The sequence below is a fragment of the Dreissena polymorpha genome, chromosome 15, assembly GCF_020536995.1.
Source record: "Dreissena polymorpha isolate Duluth1 chromosome 15, UMN_Dpol_1.0, whole genome shotgun sequence".
Taxonomy (NCBI): domain Eukaryota; kingdom Metazoa; phylum Mollusca; class Bivalvia; order Myida; family Dreissenidae; genus Dreissena; species Dreissena polymorpha.
The window spans coordinates 43,599,743-43,626,304 of record NC_068369.1 but is presented as its reverse complement, the minus strand read 5'-3'; the positions used below and the strand labels follow the sequence as shown (position 1 = coordinate 43,626,304).

Genomic DNA, 26,562 nt, shown 5'->3' with positions numbered 1-26,562 from the left:
AGCAAATGCAGAAACCAATCTGTTTTATGTACTGTACTGTATTAATATCCAACCACTAAAGATTAAAATAAATATGACACATAAAAAGTACAATACTTGTTTTATATGAGCTTTGATTTATGTCAAAACGCATTTGCATATCTGTTGCACTACTTAATTACTTCTAACAACATGCACTATTTCTCATAGATGTCATAGACTCATTACAAATTGTCTTGCTAGTCTCAAATTCAAGTATGCCATATAATGTTATCTTAAACTAAAGTTCAATCGTCTGACATATTATTGATAAACTTTATGCAATAAATAAATAAAGGAAATACAGATGAAAGAACATCATGAATTCATATAATTGGTTTATAAATCAACAAATCAGAACTGTAAAGGAACATGTTTCTTTGTGACTTTGTTTATTTATAACACATTGCCAAAAGCAAGATTGAACTCTACTGGAAAAACTTCCAAGAAAATTATCCTGTTTAAACTGCACCAACATAACTTGTATGAGTGTTTAATACACAATGTTCAGTAGAGACACCTATATCACTGTCTTGTGTCTGGTAGAGGAGCAGCATTTCCTCATAGGTTGCTATGGGGGGTGTCAGCTGGCATGTTGCTATGGGAACCCGTCAAAGTCCTCATCCGCGATCTCCTTGGCACTCTCAAGCTCCTGCTGCTCCCTCTCCCGTCGCTCCTCAGCCGACTCAAGGTCCTTGTTGTACGACTTGGGGGGGAAACGCATAGCCTGAAACCAATACACTACACTTGTACGAATTGGGAGGAAAATGTATTGCCTGAAACCACTACATTACACTTGTACGACTTGTGGAGAAACGCATTTGCGTGAAACCAATACACTACACTTGTACGACTTGGGGAGAAACGCATTGCCTGAAACCAGTACACTACACTTGTACGACTTGGGAGGAAACGCACTGCCTGAAACCAGTACACTACACTTGTACGACTTGGGGAGAAACGCATTTGCCTAAAACCAATACACTACACTTGTACGACTTGGGGAGAAACGCATTGCCTGAAACCAGTACACTACACTTGTACGACTTGGGGAGAAAGGCATTTGCCTAAAACCAATACACTACACTTGTACGACTTGGGGAGAAACGCATTTGCCTGAAACCAAACACTACACTTGTACGAATTGGGGGGAAATGCATTGCCCGAAACCAGTACACTACAGTTGTATGACTTGGGAGAAACGCATTGCCTGAAACCAATGCACTACACTTGTATGACTTGGGGAGAAATGCATTGCCTGAAACCAATACACTACACTTGTACAACTTGGGGGGAAACGTATTACCTGAAACCATAACACTACAACTTAGGGGGGAATGCTTGCCTAAAACCTATAAACTATGACTAAGTGGGAAACACATTGCCTGAAACGAATGCACTACATACAGACTTTAGTTCCTTGTTGTAAGGCTAAGGGTGGAAACCATAAAACTATGACTTAGGTGGAAATACATTGCTTGAAATCAAAACACTACATACCATGCAATGTAACTCACAGATTTGCTGCACTTCTGGAAATCACAGTTATGAATAATTTTCCCATTAAAAGCTTATAGATCTAATGGTAAATTTGTGTCTAAATTAGAAAAAGTGGTCGCCAGACACAACATTAGAATATTGGTTTTAAATGAAGTGTCCACCTCACACAAGTTCAACCGAGTCTAAAAACTGAAAACAAGGACTCCACAAGCTCTGTGCAAGCAAGCAACATATCAATGTGCATTGCTGGTTGGAGAGAATAGTCATTTCAAGATCAGTGCATATGGATTATTCATGTTTCATGCATGCATCAGAGTGAAGGGTGTTGTAGATGAAATTTACAAAATTGGTAAACATAAGATCAATAGTAATGATTATCTACACTTCATATGAACTTCCAAAGAGGTCCCGTGGTGTAATGGATATGGTGTCTGCCTAGCGACCGGGAGGTCACGGGTTCGATCCCCACCGTGGTAGCGTTCCTTAGATCTCCCCCAAAGACACCAAGTACTGGTTCTAGGCCCAGGAAACGGACTCGAGAGCGTTTATATAAGCCCTTTGCTTTTGATGCAATCGAGCTAAAATAAATAGGTTTAAACTAAACTAACTTCCAAAGAAATGTGTGAATCATGCATTATACCTTGACAGAGCTGTTGTGTATGTCCAGACAGAAAGTGATGCGTTGGTGGAAGGCGGCCATGGGTTCCCGTGTCTTGTACACATCACTCGTCTCCCTCGACTGCACGTAGCCCTTTTCATGGTCAATGGTCGCCTCTATCACACCATCACGGATCGCCTGACAAACACAGTGGATAACTTTAGCAACCTATGACTGAAGTCTTTGTAAATTATGATACTGTTTAACCATAGAATGGCTCTTACTTAAGTCTTTGTAAACTATGATACTGTGCAACCTCTGACTCTGAAATTCAGCAAATACTGACTTGAAGACCTCAAGGGTGGAAAACATCTCTTTAAGGGTTTACCAAAAGAGCCTTTTTCTGAGAAAACAGTGATTAATGGATGAGCGTTGAGCGTCATCTAAGATTAACCTGTGCAGTCTGTACAGGCTAAATAGGGATGACACTTTCCACATTTACTGGATCATTGTTTCCAAGATACTTCTTTTCAACGAAATTCCATAAATGCTTAAAGTGTTGTCCTAGATTATCTTATTCATACTTCACAGGCTAATCTGCGACAAATTTTATGCACATGCTTAAAAAAAAAGTTTAATCACAGCAAGCTTTAATACAATATGTTAAGAACTATTTGTAAACATATTAAAGGGTAGAAATTAGCAACAAGGAGAGATCACACTCATTACAGAGCTACATATCAATGACAAGAAATGTCCTACTTTTGCTACAATGAATTCTGCATCCTCTGGACTGTCCAAGGCCAGCTTCTGTGCTATGTCCAGTAGAGAGATCCGGGAGTACGAGAGGTTGATCATGCGTACACCAGTCTTGATCACATTGTGGCGCAGGCGTATGATCAGTGTATACGTGTTCTCTGCCTGGAACTTGGAGCCATACTGGGACAGAACCTCATTGAACCGAGGGAGGTTACCAGTACGCACAGCTGAAATGAACACCATAGCAAGTGGGCATGACATCTGCTAGCCATGGCAAGTGGACCAGATATCTGCTAGCCTTGGCAAATAGGCCAGATGTCTGCGAGCCATTGCAAGTGGACAAGATATCTGCTAGCCATGGCAAGTGGGTTAAACATCTGCAAGCCATGGCAAGTGGGCAAGATATCTGCTAGCCATGGCAAGTGGGAAAGACATTTGCTAGCCATTGCAAGTGGGCAAGATATCTGCTAGCCATTGCAAGTGGGCAATATATCTGCTAGCCATTGCAAGTGGGCAAGATATCTGCTAGCCATGGCAAGTGGGCAAGATATCTGCTAGCCATTGGAAGTGGACAAGACATCTGCTAGCCTTGGCAAATGGGCATTATATCTGCTAGCCAAGGCAAGTGGTCAAGACATCTGCTAGCCATGACAAGTAGGCAAGATATCTGCTAGCCATTGCAAATGGACAAGAAATCTTCTAGCCATGGCAAGTAAGCAAGATATCTTCTAGCAATCTCAAGTGGGCAAGACATCTGCTAGCCATTGCAAATGGACAAGAAATCTTCTAGCCATGGCAAGCAAGATAACTTCTAGCAACTAAGTGGGCAAGACATCGGCTAGCCATCCAAAGTGGGCCAGCGTTATTGTTGTTGGCAATCTTCATTTTATATAAGTGTCGCTCTGGGAACACAGGGGCTTACTGCATGCGCATTAAGTGTCAGGCTCATCAAGGCTGAATTTTGTAAATAACTTTTTAAAACGAAAAATTCCATAAAAACCTGACACGTCTGTGATGATTAGCCTGTCCAGACTGCATTATGCACATGCAGTAAGCCCCGTGTTCCAAGAGTGAGGCTTTTTTGCATATCATTGGCACTTAAGGTATAGTTAATGTTGCACTACCAGATGAGTGATGTCTAACGAGGCTAAAGCATTACTCTTTTAGGGGACAACTTTCACTATCACCCCAAAAATGCCTTGGATACTTATGTTCATATGCGGAACAAACATGCTGTACTTATAATAACGAAACAAGCAAACAACAAGAGATGTGTTTGTTAGAAACACAATGCCCCCTATTGCGGCGCTTTGAAATAAAATTTCAATATATCATTTGGCAGGTTTAAAAATTATCTCCCTTTTAAAGCTTATTACTTCGCTTGGATTGTATTCTATGACTGTAGACCTTGAAGGATGACCTTGACCTTTCACCACTCAAAATGAGCAGCTTCATGAGATACAAATGCATGCTAAATATAAAGTTGCTATCTTCAATATTGCAAAAGTTAAGGCCAATGTTAAAGTTTTCGCACGGACGCACAGGCTGACAAACGGACTGATGGACAGTTCAACTGCTATATGCCACCCTACCAGGGGCATAAAAAAAATTTGAATGACAATCAAGCACTCAATATCTTTGATTATGTTAATTAATTTAAACAAGTGCCTAATTATTATCTTACAATTTTGTAGTACACATAGTACAGTCCAACCTGTATAGAGCAGCCAGTCAAAGGAGAGGGTTTAAGGATTGGCTGCTGTAGACAGGTCACCACTGCACAGAGTGCAGTCCAACCTGTATAGAGCAGCCAGTTAAAGGAGAGGGTTTAAGGATTGGCTGCTGTAGACAGGTCACCACTGCACAGAGTACAGTCCAACCTGTATAGAGCAGCCAGTCAAAGGAGAGGGTCTAAGGATTGGCTGCTGTAGACAGGTCACCACTGCACAGAGTACAGTCCAACCTGTTTAGAGCAGCCAGTCAAAGGAGAGGGTTTAAGGATTGGCTGCTGTAGACAGGTCACCACTGCACAGAGTACAGTCCAACCTGTATAGAGCAGCCAGTCAAAGGAAAGGTCTAAGGATTGGCTGCTGTAGACAGGTCACCACTGCACAGAGTACAGTCCAACCTGTATAGAGCAGCCAGTCAAAGGAGAGGGTTTAAGGATTGGCTGCTGTAGACAGGTCACCACTGCACAGAGTACAGTCCAACCTGTATAGAGCAGCCAGTCAAAGGAGAGGGTCTAAGGATTGGCTGCTGTAGACAGGTCACCACTGCACAGAGTACAGTCCAACCTGTATAGAGCAGCCAGTCAAAGGAGAGGGTCTAAGGATTGGCTGCTGTAGACAGGTCACCACTGTTAAGATTGTTGGTAAGCTAATAGTATTGGCTGCTGTAGACAGGTCACCACTGTTAAGATTGTTGGTAAGCTAATAGTATTGGCTGCTGTAGACAGGTCACCACTGTTAAGATTGTTGGTAAGCTAATAGTATTGGCTGCTGTAGACAGGTCACCACTGTTAAGATTGTTGGTAAGCTAATAGTATTGGCTGCTGTAGACAGGTCACCACTGTTAAGATTGTTGGTAAGCTAATAGTATTGGCTGCTGTGGACAGGTCACCACTGTTAAGATTGTTGGTAAGCTAATAGTATTGGCTGCTGTAGACAGGTCACCACTGTTAAGATTGTTGGTAAGCTAATAGTATCATTTTCTTTCATTGAAATAAACACCAAAAGCTTAGAAAACCTTCTTTGTGCACATACATCATTTTCATTCAAACAACCACAAGCTTAAAACAAATTATCTTTCATAAGTGAAATTTTTTATTACATAGAGGCTAGAAGCCAAATACTATCTTTATATCTTTCTCACTTTTTCCTGAACCAAACAGTTTCATATCCTGAATGTTCCTCAAAATTGACGTAATTGCGTTTCAAGCTGTTTGCTAATCTGTTATTCATTAAATCCTATTTTATTTAAAATTGACATGCAATTGTGATTTCAATGACCTTGCTGATTTGCAACTCTTACCAAACTGACACTATTAGCTTGTTTGAAACTTGGAAATATAGCTGTTATTTACTTTCGCTAACACTGTATGACATTGTTTAAGACCAATGCTTGAAAAAATAGGCTTATAACATGTATGTAACGTGTCGTCCCAGATAAGATGTGCTAATCAGGGATGACACTTTCCGCCTTATCTGGACTTTTGCTAAGAAGAACCTTCTTTTTAATGAAAAATACAATAAGGGTAAAAAGAGACGTCCCTGATTTGCATGTGCAGACTGAACAGGCTTATCTGGAATGCCACTTTACACACATGCAATGAGCCTGGTTTTCCCAGAACCAGACTTGTTTGACTGCATTACTGGGGTACCTACCTTGTGTCAGCTGGAAGTATGGGGCGAGAGTTTTCTTCATGGTGGGCAGCCGGAAAGTTGCCCGCTCTGGTATGTCTCCTAGCAACAGCTCCACCGTGATGGCAAGCTTTTGCACCTGAACAAAAACACACACTGCACCTGAACAAAAACACTCACTGCCTTAGAGCTTATGCACCTGAACAAACGCACACATTGCACTTAAAACAAGAGGGCCTGAAAGGCCCAAAGTCGCTCACCTGAGATAAAAAGAAATAACCTGTTCTTTGCAGCCCAAGATATCAATAGAACTAGAAATGGCGCGGCCTAGGCCGACGCGTATCCCCACGCCGAATGTTTGACCTAGGTGTGCCCCAGGGTTGGTAATGGGGCCATGCATAGCTGAGATTGACCGTATTGTCATAAGAGAAGTTCATCATCAATTAGAAGTGAATTGGTGTAGAAATGAAGAAGTTATAGTAAAAGGCAATTTTGGGTGGGTGTGACATATGTGGGCAGGGCGCCCCAGGGTTGGTAATGGGGCCATGCATAGTTGAGATTGACCGTATTGTCATAAGAGAGGTTCAGTATCAATTTGAAGTGAATCGGTGTAGAAATGAAGAAATTATAGTAAAAGGCAATTTTGGGTGGGTGTGGTCTATGTGGGCGGGGCGCCCCAGGGTTGGTAATGGGGCCATGCATAGTTGAGATTGACTGTATTGTCATAAGAGAAGTTCAATATCAATTTGAAGTGAATCGGTGTAGAAATGAAGAAATTATAGTAAAGGCAATTTTGGGTGGGTGTGGTCTATGTGGGCGGGGCCCCAGGGTTGGTTATGGGAACATGCATAGTTGAGATTGACCCTAATGTCATAAGAGAAGTTCAGTATCAATTTGAAGTGAATCCGTGTAGAAATGAAAAAATTATAGTAAATGGAATTTTTTGGTGGGTGTGGCCTATGTGGGCGGGCGCCCCAGGGTTGGGATTGGGGCCATGCATAGTTGAGATTGACCCTAATGTCATAACAAAAGTTCAGTATCAATTTGAAGTGAATCCGTGTAGAAATGAAAAAATTATAGTAAATGGAAATTTTTGGTGGGTGTGGCCTATGTGGGCGGGGCGCCCCAGGGTTGGGAATGGGGCCATGCATGGTTGAGATTGACCGTATTGTCATAGGTGAGGTCCAGTATCAATTTGAAGTGAATCGGTGTAGAAATAAAGAAGTAAATGTAAAATAACCTAAAAAAATGAGTGATAATTTCTGACGCGGCCCCACCCCAACCCCTATAACTTTTGACCCAGGGGTCAGATCAAAATTCCAAATAGTGCAGGGTCGCACATATGCTCATAGCTACCATGTGTGTAAATTTCAAGGTTCTAGTGCTTTTAGTGTAGGAGGAGATAGTGGCCAGGACGGACGGACAGACGGACGGACAGACGGACGGACGGACGGCGGAGATCACCACAATATCCCCACCTTTTTTTCAAAAAGCGTGGGGATAACAAATGTTCTAACAAAGTTTTATGAAGAATGAACAACAAATGGCTCCATGGCGGAAAGGTTTTTTCAACAGACTGGAACCATTTTTGAAATCTTCCAAGATATTATTGGGACACATTTTCTGACAAAGTTTCATGAAGATCCAACAATAAATGTGGCATCTAAAGTGTTAACAAGGCAAATATTCATGAATGATGCACAACGGAAGACAGACAATTGACAAAAGGTCACCATGAGCAAAAAATATTATGCTCATAAAGATTGTCACCATGTGTGAAGATCAGCAAGTGTCATTCTGATTGAACTAAAAATGTGACTAAAAGTATTCACAATGTTTCACTATAAACAACTGTGGTAGTGCGTTCTCGTTCGCTTACGCAAGTGAACCGGTCACGGGACAGTTACAAGTTATATAACTTTGTGAGCACTTATGTAATACGGTTTATCGAGTCTAATTAAGACTGGTTTTAATTCAATAAACTAAAGGTGTCCAGTTAGATACGCTCAAAGGATTCGTCTATAAGTGAAAACCAAAGCAGCTTAAATGAAAATAAACTAACTATATTCTAAAGAATCCATGCATCGTTAAAAATGAACATATACAGCAAATACCTTAATGAATGTAAAAAGAAGTTCACAATCTGTCAAAAAAACTGATATAAATATTAGTTACTGTTAGTCTAGAAGTTGCTTCAAAAATTTAGTTTATAAAATAAGTCTAACTTAATCTAAAGAACACAATTTATGGAGAGTGGATAACTCCAGTGACTCAAATGTGAAAAATAATAAGAATTTACAAAAGTTATTTCAATCAAAAGAGTCTTTTTAATTTAGAAAATGCCCAATAACAAGGTTGCCATGGAAACAGTTTCATAGCACAGTTTTCTGCTAAGATTATTGATTTTCCCAATCCAATTGATCTTCGAAGATCGATGTTCAATCAATACACCAAAACACAGTAGGTAAACTTGGCTTATCAGTAAAGATCAAAGATAAGGCTCTACAGTGCATTAGTACATGTACAGTTATTTTTTGACATAGAAACAATAGGTTTATTAAATTGCATGCAAACTAATGTCTTTATGTACACCACATTTTATGAAAGAAGGCCCAGGTTTATACAAGGAAGTTAACTATTAGAAAGTATGTACAGGTTATCTTTCATTAACGTTATGGCTTATCACAACTAGACTGTTCACATGTTTTCACTATATACATATAGAGAAAACTGACCCATCCCCGGGCGGCCATGTTTTTCCACCAATCATGACCATTTTCCAACCCGTCCGAGATATCTATAAATTGATGTTTAGAAATTCTTTTATGCTGATTAGGCAAAAATGTGACTTCTAGAGTGTTCACAAGCTTTTTTTACTAAATAAATATAAGGAAAATGACCCCCCCCCCCCGGGCGGCCATGCTTTTTTACCGATCCAAACCATTTTCGAACTGAACCGTCATATCCAGAAAACACATGGTCTGACCAAATTTCATGAAGATTGGACCTAAAATGTGACTTCTAGAGTGTTCACATGTTTTCACTATATACATTTAGAGAAAACTGCCCAGCCCCCCTGGCGGCCATGTTTTTTCACCGATCTGGACCATTTTCGAACTCGTCCAAGATATCAATGAAACCAATGTTTTGACCAAGTTTCATGATGATTGGGCAAAAATTGTGACATTGTGACTTCTAGAGTGTTCACAAGGTTTCTCTTTAGCCATAGGAATACTGCCTTGCCCCCTGGCGGCCATGTTTTTCAAGGGACCGGAACCATTTTTGAACTCAACCAACATATCATTTAGACAAACATTTTGACAAAGTTACATGAAGATTCGGCATCAAATGTGACTTCTACAGTGTTCACATGGTTTTTCTTTTTTTTGACCTAGTGACCTTGTTTTTGACCCAGCATGACCCAGTTTCGTACTCAGTCGAGGTATCAATGGGACAAATGTTCTGACCAAGTTTCATGAAGATCAGACAATAAATGTGGCCTCTGGAGTGTTCACAAGGCAAATGTTGACGACGAAAATCATTCAGCACAATTACCATTGGTTGATTGTAAAAAGACGAGGAATTTCTATTTATTGAGATACTTAAACTAGCGCCTGCTATCTGTAGGATGCATTCCCCCTCCAAAACTTTTCTCAACAGATTTATGCAATTTGTAAATCGCAATCAAAAAACCAGATGGCAATTTATGGACTTTTACCACTGTAAAGGTTTAACTAGTGACCAAGTTTTTACCTTACGTGACCCAGTTTCAATCTTGGCCAGGATATCATTGGTATAAATCTTTTGACCAAGTTTCATAAAGATCGAACAATAAATGTGGCCACTAGAGTGTTAAAAAGGCATATGTTTCCAAGGGACAACAAACCAGGACAAAAGGCGATCACAACACCTCACAATTAGTTGTGCTCAGGTGAGCTTAAAAGCTGTTGATGCTTTTTGGGCAATAAACAAAATGTGTTAAATTCTGTACCTATTTGACATGCAAGAAAACTATTTTACCAAACAGCCTCATGAAAGTAAGGTATATTAGGCAAGCTCTTTTAAAAACTCCTTTGTCACCAGAATGTTTTAAAAAGTTTATTGACATGTAAGGTCTCCATAGTTTCCAAACCTTAATGTTCAACAGATGTTGACTGATATCTCCAATTGCATGATGCTTTAAGAGACAGGCATCCTCAAGCTATACATTTGCTTTCATGAACTAACTGTTCAACAAATTATTCTCTTATTAACAACTTTATGAGGTTTTATGAACACCAATTAAAGCTATGAAGATTGTTCTTAGCCCAATGTGGTGGTTTGTGTGTTGTCCACGTACTGTCTGCTTGAAGCCTATGGCTGTGTTCTGTGGGGCCTTACGAAGGGCCTGCAGCAGGTGTTTGTGTGCCTCCGAGTACTCCAGCTGGGCCGCCTTGATACGACCTGAAACATACACACACACATATTCCATGGGTTGATACAACCTGAAACAGACACACACATTCTCCAGGTGGGCCGCCTTGATACCACCTGAAACATACACACACATACCCCATGGGTTAATGAAATAGTTAACATTCACACACATATCCCATGGGTTGATAAAATGGTTTAGTATTGATCTATGACATGTATAAGTCACATGCAAAGTGTTCATTTGGCTGCCTGAGCGCTGCATGATTGACTGATAAGATTAGGGAGAAGAATTGATCAACAGATAGCACCATGTCATATTCAAAGAGAGGACTTCATCGAGGCTGGACAATGATGTAAATCTGTTAATGCTTGGTATAGGGAAAGTCACATTATTATTTGTTGCATTAAATAAGCATGAATGTGATGTACAATGAAGGAAAGAAAATCTGGACTTAACTGATTAATGCAACAACCTATTGATCTTACACATCTTGTGTAAGCACATGTAGCACTTTCGAAATTTAAATAGTAGTTAATAGACAGAAGACAAAAGTCAACAAGAGCTGTCACCATAGGATGACGTATGCCCCCTATAAACGCCTGATAGAAGTTATGAGCTTTTTTCGAAACCTAAACGCAGATTTCGAAACCTAAACGCGGACCCTAAGTTCAAAGTCAAGGTCACAGGGGTCAAAATTTGTGTGCGTATGGAAAGGCCTTGTCCATATACACATACATGCCAAATATGAAATTGCTATCTGAAGAGACATAGAAGTTATGAGCATTTTTCAAAACCTAAACACAAAGTGTGACAGACAGACGGATGGACAGTCAGATCACTATATGCCCTTCTTGGGAGGCATAAAAAGAGCTTGCAAGTGCTTATGAAAATTTCAAGCACTAAATAACAAGAATCAGAAAATCAAGTGTGACAGAGTAATGAATTTTGAAGTCAAGGCACAGTGCTATCGCGGCCCTAAAATCAACTGGGCAAAAAAGCCTGCTCAAATTTGACATTTGTTATCTTAGTGTAATCTTTCCCTTTAATTCAGAAACATGGGTCTCACATGTGACATGCCTTGTCCACTTACAGGCAAATTATTTTTCAACTGACTGATTAATAAAGAAGGTTCAGTTGGAAACAGCTGTTCAGTAGCAAAATTGACCCTTTCTTCCTTAAGTTGACCTTGAGCAAGGGACAGCAGTGAGTCTTATACGTGCCATGTGTCTAAATGTTGCAATCATGGGTCGGAGGTTATTTTGAAATAGATTGATGCATGATGAAGTTTCAGTCCAGACAAGCCGTATTCTGCCACAATCAACTTCTCTTCTGGGACCTTTTCCTTTGAGTAAGGGACATGGATCAAACATATGAAAATACTATCTTTACATGGTGAACATTTGTGTTCAGTTGTACAAATTGCATGATGACTAAAGAGTTAACATGGGAGGACAAAGCTGAATGCATATTGCCCAACGTCCCATCATTGTGATTGCTAGGTATAGTTTCCTGCCAGCAACTCTTAACAAATCATGGTCATGACTTACCCAAATAATAGAGAAATCTTGCCCACTCATTGTTCGAAGCATGATCAGGAAATGTAGATTTGGAGACAAGTTTGTCGGCCTGCTCTATGAGGTTGAAGTGCAGGTAGTTCCGTAGCAGCAGGTTCAGCAGAGTGGCCTGTCCATCAAAGTCAGACCTCAGTACCGACGTCTGCAGACGTGTGTGGAAAAAACTAGCATGGAAAACAAACACAAGTCAATACTTGTAAGGTCATCATTAAAATAGACTGTTTAGGAAAAATGGACAGATAAAAAGGCACGTGAGTCGATAGGTTAGTGATTTTGCTTTTCTTTTTTTTTACATGCATTTGATTTATAATAATTAGGAATCAATTTTTAATTGCATTAAATTTAAATGAAAAACTCTTTCACACAAGCTACTCACGCATCATAATCCTGCAAAAACGCGCAAACTTATACTGTGTCAACAGTGTTACATTATTGTTTCGCTTCTAATGTGTAAGATTGGCATGGTAAGTGTGACTATTCTGACTTAATTAACTAACACTTGTTGCACTTACATGTATGCATACGTATATTTGGTCAATAAATGTGAACTACAGGGCATCAATATGCAAAAATAACAAGGAATATTGTCAGTGTTTTGTTGTTTTTTTGTATGTATATTAAGATACTGAACAAGTAATTTTAAAATCTAACAATAAATGACATAGTTATGGTCCATACAAATTTTCTGTTTAAAACGCACTAAGTGAACCTGTGACCTAGTTTTTGACACAGCATGACCTATATTAAAATTTGACCTAGACATCATCTAGATACAACTTCTGACCAAGTTTGGTGAAGATCGGATGAAATTTTCGGGACAGACCGACAGACGACCGACAAAGTGACTCCTATATAGCCCCCATTACCAGTAATGGGGATATAAATACCATCTGAATACTAACCCATTATCCCAATATCAAAATATTCAGTGACTTCAAAAGTTAACACGTGAATGTGTATGAGGTACCTCCGGACTGTATCGAGCTGGTTGTTCAGTTCAAACACTCTGGAGTGATAGAAATAGCATCGGGCAGCTAGAATGTCCAGAGTGCGGCGGTTCTGCAGCAAGAGCTTCTGCATCAACTTCTCCGAGCAAATCTGGGCCTACAGAGAATACATCTATCTTAGATAACAGTTAGAGTATTAAGATATATATCTATCTTACATAACAGTTAGAGTATTAAGATATACATCTATCTTACATAACAGTTAGAGCATTGAGAAATACATCTATCTTACATAACAGTTAGAGTATTAAGAAATACATCTATCTTACATAACAGTTAGAGTATTAAGAAATACATCTATCTTACATAACAGTTAGAGTATTAAGAAATACATCTATCTTACATAACAGTTAGAGTATTAAGATATACATCTATCTTACATAACAGTTAGAGTATTGAGAAATACATCGATCTTAGATAACAGTTAGAGTATTAAGAAATACATCTATCTTACATAACAGTTAGAGTATTAAGATATACATCTATCTTACATAACAGTTAGAGTATTAAGAAATACATCTATCTTACATAACAGTTAGAGTATTAAGAAATACATCTATCTTACATAACAGTTAGAGTATTAAGATATACAGTTTTTCATGGCAGCCTCCACAGGTAGAGAATTTACTTTCACAGCTCAACATGGCCTGCATGGGTTGAGTATTATCTTTCACAGTTTTACATCGCCTACAGCATCATGTCACAAGGCATATGTGCACAACAAAGTTTGACTAATCTGTGTTTTTTCCCACTGATTTGGGAATGGGGCTGGGTCCTTTTGGGCTCGGAACAATTGCTTCGTTTTGACTACAATAGGTAATATTAATGCTTTTTTATGGTTTTTGAAAAACTTTAAAATTGAGAATTAAAGTGATTCAACATTACATTTACTAAGGTTTAACTTAAAGATTTGGAAAGGAGATTAACTAAATGCTGGCACTAATTAAACAAGAGGACCTGAAAGGCCCAAAGTCGCTCACCTGAGATTCAAAGGAACTGACCTGTTCTGTGCAGCCAAAGATGTCATTAGAACAAAATGTTCTTACCAACTTTCATGACTATTGAACACCCTGGCAGCCGCGTTTTTCAACAGACCAGAACCATTTTCATACACATCCAAGATATCATTTAAACAAATATACTGTCAAAGTTTCATGAAGATTCATAAGTCCATATAAGGAAAAATGCCCCACCCACTGGTGTCCATGTTTTTCAAGCAACTGGAACCATTTTCGAACTTGTCCAAGATATCATTAGGACAAATCTTCTGACAAAGTTTCATGATGATTGTACAATAAATATGGCTTTTAGAGTGTTAACAGGGTTTTACTATAGCTTTATAAGGAAACATGCCACGCCCCCTTGGCGGCAATGTTTTTCCACCAACCGGAACCATTTTCGAACTCATCCAAGATATCATTGAGACAAATCGTCTGACCAAGTTTCATAATGATGGAAAATAAATGTGGCCAAGTATGCAAAATATGAAAGCAATATGTCAAGGGACAAAGAAAATAGTTGGGGTAGTACGCAAACTTTAACATTTGCTGCATATTCCGAGTGGAAAAGGGGCCATAATTATGACAAAATGCTTGATAGAGTTGTCTGCTCTTGTTTATAGGTTGGGGTCATGTTGGTAAACAAATATGCAAAATATGAAAGCAATATGTCAAAGGACAAAGACAATATTTGGGGTAGTACGAAAACTTTAACATTTGCACGCTAACGCAGACGCTAACGGTAACGCAGACTGTCACGCCGACGTCGGGGTGAGTAGGATAGCTCCACTATATATATTTCATATATAATAGTCGAGCTAAAAATGCCACGCCCCTTGACAGCCATGTTTTCACAATATACATATAGAGAAAACTGCCCCACCCCCTGGCGGCCATGTTTTTCCACCCATCATGACCATTTTCAAACTCGTCCCAGATATCTATATAATCAAAGTTTAGAACAAATTTTATGATGATTAGGCAAAAAATGTGATTTCTAGAGTGTTCTTAAGCTTTTTTTACTGTATAAATATAAGGAAAATGACCCCCCTGGCGGCCATGTTTTTTTACCGATCCAAACCATTTTCGAACTCAACCGTCATATCCAGAAAACACATGTTCTGACCAAATTTCATGAAGATTGAACCAAAAATGTGACTTCTCGAGTGTTCACATGTTTTCACAATATACATATAGAGAAACTGCCCCGCCTCCTGGCGGCCATGTTTTTTCACCGATCTGGACCATTTTCACACTCGTCCGTGATATCAATGAAACCAATGTTTTGACCAAGTTTCATGATGATTGGGCAAAAATTGTGACTTCTAGAGTGTTCACAAGGTTTCTCTATAGCCATATAAGGAATACTTCCCCGCCCCCTGGTGGCCATGTTTTTCAACGGACCGGAACCATTTTAGAACTCAACCAACATATCATTTAGACAAACATTTTGACAAAGTTACATGAAGATTGGGCATCAAATGTGACTTCTACAGTGTTCACTAGGTTTTTCTTTTTTTGACCTAGTGACCTAGTTTTTGACCCCACATGACCCAGTTTCGAACTCAGTCGAGGTATCAATGGGACAAATGTTCTGACAAAGTTTCATGAAGATCGAAAAATAAATATGGCTTCTAGAGTGTTAACAAGGCAAATGTTGACGCAGCACAACGCATGACAGAGGAAAGGCAATCACAAAAGATCACCATAAGCACAAAAGGCTCTGCTGAGCACAAAATCAGTTCTTTTTCAAATTGGGAATGAATCTTGGACAAGAAACATGGCAATGCCATGAAATCGAGTTTTCAACCTAAAAAATATTGGTTAAAATGATTCTGCGATACCATGCTAGTTCTCCATGCCAGCTTGATGTACCTCAACAAAATTTCAGACAAATATCTTCATCGGAATTAAAGTACTTATTGAGGGAAAAAAGTTTTGTTTTATTTAAAGCCCTTCAGAGGTTGCTTTTTTATTTGATCTTTGAGCACCACATAACGGGTGCCACGCTCGGCTGCAGGTGCAGTTGTGAATAAATAAGAGCTTGTCAGAATTTTTATTGTTTAGAGGTCACAGTGACCTTGACCTTTGACCTGACACATCAAAACCTTTTTTTGAAATTCCACCACACCTCACCATTGCTATTGGAAGTGTCAAAGATAATGGGTTGCATAAACAATTGTTCAAGCTCTTGAAACAAAGGCTCACCAATTAATTCTATGTTACCTTTTCCAACTGCTTCAAGTCTATAAGATGGATCAGCACTAGAAGATGCAAGTAGACCTCAATTTCTGGGATAACAGGAATGGAAGCCATCTTGCCAGACCTTGGTCGAAACTGAGCACTAACTCCATTTGTCAGCATTGGCTAAAATTGTAAGGCATGTACAGTATTGGAGGCTCTTTCTGGAAAAAATGCGTTTGCATAAAGTGTACTCCCAAAGCGACTTGGGTAGTCCAAAAAGACAGTTAAAAAATAAACCAACAAATAATAAAATTACGCATTTCAGAGGTTAATGTTTATAGTGATACTGCTTGGTTTACTACCTTATAATCCGACGTTCATAACTATATCCAGTCTGGTCTAGATCTTAGCGCCTTCATTGTACATGATATTTCTGACACGCTTGTGAAGTACAATAAATAATTCATTGCCCAACAGCAAAGATTAACAGTTTCATGCCACGACCCGTGCCACCTTTGACAACGTTCTCTATTGAATTTGCTTTGAACTTTACGTTGCCAGTGTGAGCACTGTTTGAACTGACATGATTCTTGGTAATTGCATCTGCCAATCAGCGCTCAGGCAGCCGAATACACATCGTTCCCATGTGAAGGTGTATACAATAACTGTACTTATAAAAGATCATTACTGATATCAACAACTGTAGTAGTGAAGAAACAGCATTAATGACTTGTTTTTAATTTTAGAGTTTCCACAGTTAAAAAGTGCACTACAATTTTTTAACCAAAATGTAAGCTCTCTGTGCTTAAGAAGTTTTTATTTAGCAATTAATGCTTTCAAAAGGGAAGAATGATGTGATGTTGTACATGTAGTATAATTTTTGCTTGATATAATTCTTTGCAAAAAATTACACGAAATACATGAGAAATGTTATTATGACTAGAGTTTGTTAAATTTATGTGAACAATAAAACCTGGCCATGCTTTTCGGATTACAACTTTAACAATAATTTTATTATATGCATTGCAAAATACTCATATACATGTATGTATGATTGAATGACTTGACAAGTTATATTGCGATCTGGATAAAGCGCATGGATTTAGCAAAGTGCGATATAACTGAATTGCAGTGTATTTTTCTATTATTATTTAACTCCCTTAGATGTCTAAATTCCAGCTCGGATTATCAAATTCAAATGGATCATGATGTAGTGCTAGAGACTGACTATTTGCCAGATGATGACATCATAATGATAACTCAAATGAAAATAAAAAAAACACAATGGAAATAATATAACAAAATACACTGTAGAAGCTGAACTCTCAAAAAACATGTAAGTAGGCCATATATTAAGAATGGAATTAAAGTCTGCACACTAGTGATTTGTTAAGAAGCCTTATTTCAATACATTCAATTATGCAGACTACTGTAGTCCTTTCACGCTTATATTCCTGTAAAATAAAATAAAAGTTTGGCTGTACAAAATTGCATCTTTCTGTGACATTTTGAAAGTTTCTTAACAAACTTGGCTATAAAACCAAACAGTTAGTTTTGCAAACTGGCCCAAGGTGAATCAAACACTACATGTGATATATGGAGAAAAACAGTCAAGATTTTGGTCACATTATCATACAAGTTGCATCAATGAATACATTTTGCCCACTGATTTATAAATAAACAAGGGTAGTGGAAAATTGTATGTTAATAAAAAACATGTTATAGATTTGCTCTTCTGATTTTTAATGTTTACATGACGTTTACAAATGCTTCCAATATACAGTCATCATGTATATTTCCCGACAAAAGCGCGCGAAAAATATGCTACAATGTACAAGTTGAAGGTTTATGCGTGAAAAGCGCGGAAAGTGTGCGTGTATTGATTTTTTGATACAAACTTTGTCGTGCAGAGAACACTGAATTCTGTTGATTTCGGTTAAAAGTTTCTTTGGTATTTTTTAACACAATTATATCGCAAATAATTTTATATTTCCTCCAAATTAATTTCAATACAAATATCTTTATCATTACGGTATTTAAGTATAGTAATTATTGAAACAGTTATTGTACTGTATACTGATTAAAAAGAACATCTGGACAGAACTGGATAAAGTGTTTGGCGTTATGTGTTGTTTTGATAAAATGGATTAAAATGTGTGAATGTCACTCTGCTGATTTGGTCCATAATTACTGGTAAACATTGTTTTGAATCTCGACGCAACTAGAACTCAACTGTGAATTTTTAATGCAACTCCCAACTCAATAGTTACCACCTTCTTTTAGCAATCAATGAAATGACCAACCTACGAAGAGAAAATAAAAGCTTTAGTGAGCAGTGAATTGACTTTGTTCCGACAATTAAAACCATTCCTTATGCATTCGTTGAACGTGTTTACTTGAGTAAGTTATGCATTCAGACAGGAAGCAGCTTTCCTTTGATAACGTCAAACTGTCCAAGACTTTTAATAGGGTCCTCGGTCATTTGTTTACATGTTTAGTATAGAAAAAACACCTGCTAACATGAAAACCTTGGATTAAATTATCAAAATAAAAACAATGTTGCAAACTGTGATTATACTAATTGGTAAGTATCAGTTTAAAGACGACGTTTTGTTTGTCGTAAATCAACGAGTTTTCTATACAACTACTTCTACAACCACGTGGGCAACGATCTATCTTGTTTTTTTTTAAATGGTATATTATATATATATAAATATATATATGTACTTGTAATGTTAATGGTAAATGTAATTTCATTTGAAATTAATCCACTGGGAACTACGGGCAGACCTTAGAAAACAGCTGCAGTTTCCAGACATTGTCCACACTACCCTACGTCCAGACATTGTGATGGTCTCCGAAAAGACAAAGAAGATCATTCTGGTAGCGCTGACTGTACCGTGGGAAGAAAGATGTACTCAGGCACATGAGAGAAAGAAGGCCAAGTACGAAGATCTCGTCCAGGAATGACGAGAGGCCGGGTGGAGAGCATGGAACTACCTGATTGAAGTGGGATGCAGTGGGTTTCCTGCACCATCGCTGGGAAAGATGTTCCAGGATAGGGAATAGTGGGACAGACAAGAAAGCTGGCCATTAAGAAGGTATCACTACGCAGGAGAGTGCCCTTATTTTAGCTTGATTGCTCCGCAAATAGCACTGACAATGTAATCACGTGTCAACATCTGACTCAGTAAAACTTTGTAACTGCTTAAATACAATGCATTTTTTTGTATTCCTCGATCCGACTGGTTGTCAACGGACAACTTAATTGAAAACAAGAGCACTGCATGACGGGTGCCACGCTCGGCTGTGAAAGCTTGTCAGATTTTTTTTAAAGGTCACAGTCACCTTGACCTTTGACCTAGCAGGGGTTTTTATCTGATTTTGGGGAATGGGCCTGGCCTTTTTTGAGGGGAAAAAAAATCGTGCAAATGCCTGATTTGGGCGAAAAAAATCACGCGAAACGCCGGATTTTGAGGGAAAATACGGAAAGTCTTAAATAATAAATTTAACATATTTTGCTGTTTTTTAAACAAATTCAAGGCAACAGATAATTTAATTATGCAATATGTTATATTTTCTACACTGGATAAGGTTAACTTCTGTATTAAAAGTTAAAAAAAAAAAAATTAGTTTTTTTTTTAGGGTCAAAAAATGAAGTCTGGGGGAAAATTTACCTGCTGAAGGGAAAAAAATTCGAGGGGAAAGGGCCGTTTTTCGTCGGGCCCCAAAGAAGGAAAAAAAGCCCTGCCTAGAGACCCAAAAATGGGTGTGGAGTGTAGAGCCTATCAAGGTGCATCTACATATAAAGTTTCAAACTTGTAGGTGGAAGAACTTTGATTTAAGAGCAAAATGTCAAGGTTTTAGCATGACGCCGGCGGACGACACGTCAATGACGAGCTGGCTATGACAATACCTCGGGTTTTCTCCGAAAACAGCCGAGCTAAAAAGCAGTTGCCTAGGCAAGCAAAATCTACGACTCGGGCAACTCAGACATTTGATTTCGCCACCCCAGTGGGGCACATAAAAATGTGATTAACAACAATATCAAGCAAAGAAGACCAGTGCACTTCATGTAAATATACTATTGAACAATCATGTCTCTTGGCATACTTGAAGTACTGTAGCTTAGGCTGATATAATTGCAGAAATCAACTGCCACAATGTATTATGCTTATTTTTTGTTTGGTCAAGTTCTATTATGTACACTCTAGCTCTCATATATGATTAATGTCCCATGAAGACAAGATACCTCTCCTAAAAAGGTCAGTAGGTCTTCTTTGACAGCTAGTTGTGATGGTGACTGCATGTAGCCTTGGAGAAGTCGGCGCAGTATGTTGCTGTTCAAACGGTGCCGCACTCCACTGATCCCTCGAGCCACACGCAGCATGAACCTTGGCTCCTTTGTTGTCACAGATTTTTCAATGTATTTAACATAATCACGGATATCTGCAATCAAAAGAGGATTGTACAAATACAATGTTACTCAGAATTATTGTGGCAAATATTGTCAATTAATACTAGGTAGAACGAGAAATGTATTTCGACGTACAGTTTTCACCGACCCTTGAGTGTTAGCCAATCAGAAGACACCTTACATCTGTTGCTTTTAGAGATATTTGACATTGAACATAAGTATTATTATTATTTATACCAAATTATGCGACTATCGACCGCTTACTCATAGATATTGTGCGTATTTATTAAACATTATTATTATTATAATTTATACCAAATTATGCGACTATCGACTGCTAACTCATAGATATTGTGCGTATTTATTGACCTGGCGTGGCGGAATTAACCTCTGACTTATGCAAGTTATGGTTATCACAAAATACGACCAACGGAGAGGTTATAATACATTATTTATCCTGTTAATGCTTGGTAACTGTTTGGTTACCGTTGGGAATTTCCTACACAGTAATGCACTGGACGGTCGTGATACTCCGCCCCGCATGATCAATAAATACTCACAATATGCTGAATAATTTTAATTTTAAAAAGGTAACAATTGAATCTTCTTCAAATTTGTATATAATCTATTTCAATGCATTAAATACTTGAAACTTCTGTGTTGTTTTTTGCCATTCTGATATTTTTATTCATTTTGTCCTCAATTAAAAAAGAGATTTTAAACATTTATTATGAATAAATCTGAAGGAAAAGCGGCTCAAGAGACTAGTGTTTTGATTGGCTGTTCAAAAAATGTGTATGTCGAAGTACAAACATGTATGTCGAAGTACAAATTGTACTTTGACGTTCAAATATATACTTCGAAGTGTATTTTATATTTATGTCGACGTACAATTATTGTACTTTGACGTACATTTCTCTTTTTAACTTGTAGGTCAGGGTTTTTTTTCCACTTTTTGGGAAGATAGCCCATGGCTTTGGAATTGGGAATTTTATCGGCATTTTCATGAAATTGGGAAAATTAATTCTTTAGCTTTTTTTTTCCACACGAAAAGTCCACTAATTAGGGAAATACTAAATTTGATATAACACTTTATAATCATTAAAATTAAAAGAACAAAATCATAAAATACTTTGTTAGATGTAATTGAATTAAAATTGAGATATAATACGCATAAGACACTTCTTTCCAAAAAAAAAAATTTGGAAATAGGGAATTTTTTGCCACAATTTGGGAAAAAAGTATACTTTTTGGGATTGGGAACATAGCCGAATTTCGGCTATAAAATCGGGCCAAAAAAAACCCTGTAGGTCTTCTTGACTTTCAACCCAAATGGTACGCCATAGTATGTCTTTAGGGTTATCTAAAGAATGCTCCCACTTAAGAGATCAATACAGACCTCCCAGTGACTAAGCCAGTTAGCAGACACCCCATCCACTATACCACAGACACCGAACCAGCTATAAATTCCTGTGGCTAGAAAACAAAAAAATATAAGATGCTAGATCTTTAAGCTTGGAACATGTAACTTGTTTTAAGATTGATTTTTTTTGGATGCATTACTGAATTATTATTGCAACAATTATATATTTTGAACACAATCATGTCAATATATTTATTAAAAATACATAGTTATCAAAAAAACTTAAAAAGCTTTTGCCCGTAAGGCCTAAAAATAAAAATCGTTTGTTTCCACTGACATGGCCAAAAAAATTAGGGTAGGTAGGTAGGCAAATAATTTTATTTTTAGAAATTGTCGTACATGGTGCATTTTCTTCTCATGTTTTGTGTATAACTGTATGTACAATAAATTTGATGATGTCTGTAATGCTTTATGACTATATTTAAATGCTTTTATGAAATAAAAACTTGCTGTTCATTAATATTGAATGTGTTGCTTTCCTTAATTCCGAGTTTAATGTTGACTTCTGGCAACAGCTTAAATATACCATTTTATGACCAATAAAAGGCATAACTATAACAAGTCACAGAGAGCTTGACCCTCAGTGTCTATAGGGATTCAGTGTTGTTATACTTTCTGGTCCTTTGGGTTCATGCAGTGTATTCTATATTATTTATAATATATTAAATACCTCAAAAGCAGTGCTACGGGAACGCCAGTGGTGTTTCATTTAACATTATCACCATGGAAAGACCCAATCAAACCGGATGTGCTTTTATATTTCTTGGATGCAGTTAATGTTCCCAAAGGACCACATTTTCAGATTATATTATGTACTGGTGGCGTGGGGTCTATCTACCCATGAATTTCAGGAACAGAACAGAAAATTTATTACGACTTGTATTATATACATACAATTACACACACAAAAATCAATAAACAATCACAAAATCAAATCACACCAAGCACAGAAAAGCAGAAATTTAATGATATAAAGAGAGGCTAAACAATTATTTAGACGGGCTATTCACAAACAAATCAAAATTATATACCTGAAGAAAAAAAATCCTCTAAAAAAACAAAAAAGTCCAGCCCTCTGAAAAAATCGAGCAGGGGTTCCCCATGGGACCATGCCAGCATAGTTCAACCCCCCATCCCTTCACCCAACTTTATCCCAAGTCATACAAAGTTTTAATATTTTATAAATAAGTGGGTGGGGTAATACGAAACTACTGCACCATATAAATAAACACATACCGATTCTAACATGATATATACCTGTTTAAAATATATTTAATAATAAAGATACTCTAGGTTGGCGCTAAGGAATAAAAATTAGTAGCCAAATTTCAGCACTACGATCACGACCCACATTATAACCTTATTTGCTCAATGAACGACATAATCATTATCATGAATCTATAGGTATCAATAATGACTGTATTAAATTATCAATGAAGACACATTTAAATAAATTATTTGTTACGTGAAATCAAATAATTTCATGTTTTTTTTTATTTCCATTTATATTTATTTTCATGCACTGGCATAAACGGTATACAATGTTAGAACTTTCAGATATGCCCGGGTCTTTGATTGGGTGGGTCTTGCGTAACTCCTATTCGCCCCCCCCCTTCTCCCAATAATTTTTGCCGTAGTCTGGTGCTTCTTGATTCTTGAAAAATACATTTACTGCAATGTATTCTTGAATTGACATATTTTTCCATAGTTGCAATATATAATTTATTTAAACGTACCGGTAAGTTGCAATATATAATTTATTCAAACGTACCGGTAAATTTGTAAGTCTTAAATACTGCATGTACTGAGCGGCTAGGCTATATTAGTTACACATCGTCTGTTTTAAAAAAAGCATGCTTTGCATGCGTAGAACTTGGCATTGCAGACGACAACAATAATTTCGCGCTCTTTCTTATAACACGGGTTCTACATGGCATACCGGTATTAATGCATAGTGAATAGTTATTATCACGTGGTTGTAGTAAAAGGGTGTAAATCAGTTCTACAAATAGACATGATAAAATATACATGCACTGGATTTAATTTGTTACCGCATCAAATTATTAACGGGTTTTGTTTTTCACAACTTACTCGCCGTAAGTAAATTTACACTGCTCACCAATTGCAATCAACTTCTCATAATTAATGATTGTTTACAGTACGGTAAATAGGTGTGATGATGATGCCCGAAACCGCCTTTAATGTACTGCTTTATTTACCGGTTTTATAACACGTATTAATGCTACAACTGTGATTCATTGTAAATAAACCTGCGATAAACGCTTACTCTGTGACCGATGTCAATCAAAAATAATAATCGCTATATAACTCCGCCTCCATAAACATTCTCGTAGCCGATTGGACGTTAAATATCACAGTTTGGCGACTGGAAAGTTACCCGAAAATTTCCAGTGATGCATCTGTCAGCATACATGACTGTGTTATGTGGCTTAAATATACGATAAGGGCATCCGGTTATCTCTTATCAGTGGACTATCTATTACCACCTGGAGCTTTTATGGCGGTTACATGTGGAAATCGGTACCGAGTTCTCTTTAAAAGAAGGGAATATTATATACTTATAGAGAAATATCAGGATATTTTGCAATCGCCATTTTCATTCACATTTTAAACTTTAATGGCCAGCTGAAAGATTCAATCGCCTTTGGCGATTTTGGCGATCGGAAACGCTAACATAGATACTGTAAAATTGACACGTTTGCAACTGCTTTAATGTAGGCCTACCTTCGATCTCAAAACTTTCAGCCGATTTTGACATGTCCGTCTTACACTTCACTGTGTAAGTGACAGTTTTGTCTCGAGAGTGATGTTCCTGGAATAAATCGTCCATCTGCTTTGAGTGAGAAACATTTTTTATAAGTTTTTGCTTCTCCAGATGTTTGCATTTGAAAAATGTTATCGCAAGAACTGACGATGCTGCCTTCGACGTGCTAGCGCTGGGCGCCGCCATCTTGTTTATGTTGAAAGTTTAATGTACGGCGCCGATAACGTTGATAACGTTGAACGCTTATTGAGCGCGCCGAAAAATACGCGGTCCGATTATTTTCGAATTTTGGGCTCAAAAAAGATTAGGACTGGCGGCAAAAAAATAGGTAGGGTCGGGCCACCGGAAACAAACAACTTTTTTTGTTACGCCTAAATTAGGTAGCACCTATAATCATATTATCAAATTCCTCGCAGTTTTTCCTGACAGCAATTGAAAGTTGGGTAACAAATTTAGACACATGAACAGCACTTATGGGCACAATTAAAATACTGTGGGAATAGCCATACAGAGAGAATACCAATGTTGACTATAATTTGACCAGTTTTACCACTTAAAATTAAATATTTGGCATAAATATTAGGCTTCTATTTTGAAATTGAATAAGATGTTTCTCACTGCTTTGGTTGCGACTGATAATTTTCAATCTGGCTCGTCAAAAGATATAAATGTTCTCTTATTTTTTTTTTCATGAAATGTACAGTACCTTCAAGCGTCAACAATTCCGGGTCTTTTGGTGGTTCTTCATTTTTTTCTTCTTTTTCTGTTTTTTCCTTGTCCGGTGTTGAAGCTTCTTTCATTTCTACCTCAGTACTGACGGACATATTGGGTGCAGTAAATAAAAAGATTAATTATTACAACTGTAAATTCCTGTTGAAAGTTATTTTCTATTGAGTTGCATATTTTCCATACGAGAATGATTTGCAAATGTGACAAACATCAATGGCGTATAATCGACTACCGCACTATTTAGGTTAAACATCACCATAATAAGTTGTGCATAAAAAAAGCAATAACTGTGACAGTCCAAATACTTGCTCATTAAAGTGTGTATAAAATTTACAGGAGCCTGTGTGTGTGTTGGGTACAAGCTCATCTCAAAAACTGATTCACTATTTAGTTTTTTACCTAATAGAAGTAAAACCTGACCGTAAAATGAATACTATCATTATAAAGATTTTGTTGTTGGGATGAAATATTATAAATTGTAATCCCTATGATTAACACAGAAAACATGAACCCAACGCTAATTCCTGTTGATGTAGCAGAGCCAAAAGACCTGGAAGTATAGATGGTTAATGGATGATGTTCCTAATGAAAATACTAGTAGGTACTAGTTGGTTTGTCTGTTTGATACATCTAGTAGTATATTTAATTTTTTTCATTAATAATATGGTGTTAACTTAGTTATCCTGCTCAGTGGTTGAATCTTCAGGAAATGCACATACATTGTATTTGATACATGTATGTCGGTGACCCTCGAATGCAATTTGGGTTACAGACAGGGTTCCGGTAGCCTAAGG

General features: G+C 37.6%; 1 protein-coding gene and 1 long non-coding RNA gene across 3 annotated transcripts; both read right to left on the bottom strand.

The window, feature by feature from the left end:
- Window positions 1–280: 280 nt before the first annotated feature.
- Window positions 281–26,008, bottom strand: LOC127859422 (26S proteasome non-ATPase regulatory subunit 3-like). The gene is made up of 10 exons (XM_052396792.1): window positions 25,746–26,008; window positions 20,667–20,863; window positions 16,457–16,597; window positions 13,193–13,329; window positions 12,199–12,389; window positions 10,574–10,677; window positions 6,259–6,373; window positions 2,879–3,102; window positions 2,159–2,314; window positions 281–745 (listed from the first exon to the last, which is right to left on the bottom strand). Exons 1-10 carry the CDS (start codon window positions 25,861–25,863, stop codon window positions 617–619), a joined length of 1,512 nt encoding a protein of 503 aa, XP_052252752.1. The 5' UTR covers window positions 25,864–26,008; the 3' UTR covers window positions 281–616.
- Window positions 3,135–6,252, bottom strand: LOC127859423 (uncharacterized). 2 transcript variants are annotated; one of them, XR_008039375.1, is made up of 3 exons: window positions 5,004–6,252; window positions 4,839–4,921; window positions 3,135–4,672 (listed from the first exon to the last, which is right to left on the bottom strand). It is a non-coding gene; the product is annotated as an uncharacterized LOC127859423 (long non-coding RNA). The 2 variants fall into 2 exon arrangements; XR_008039374.1 differs by lacking the exon at window positions 3,135–4,672 and having other exon boundaries at window positions 4,831–4,921.
- Window positions 26,009–26,562: the final 554 nt, after the last annotated feature.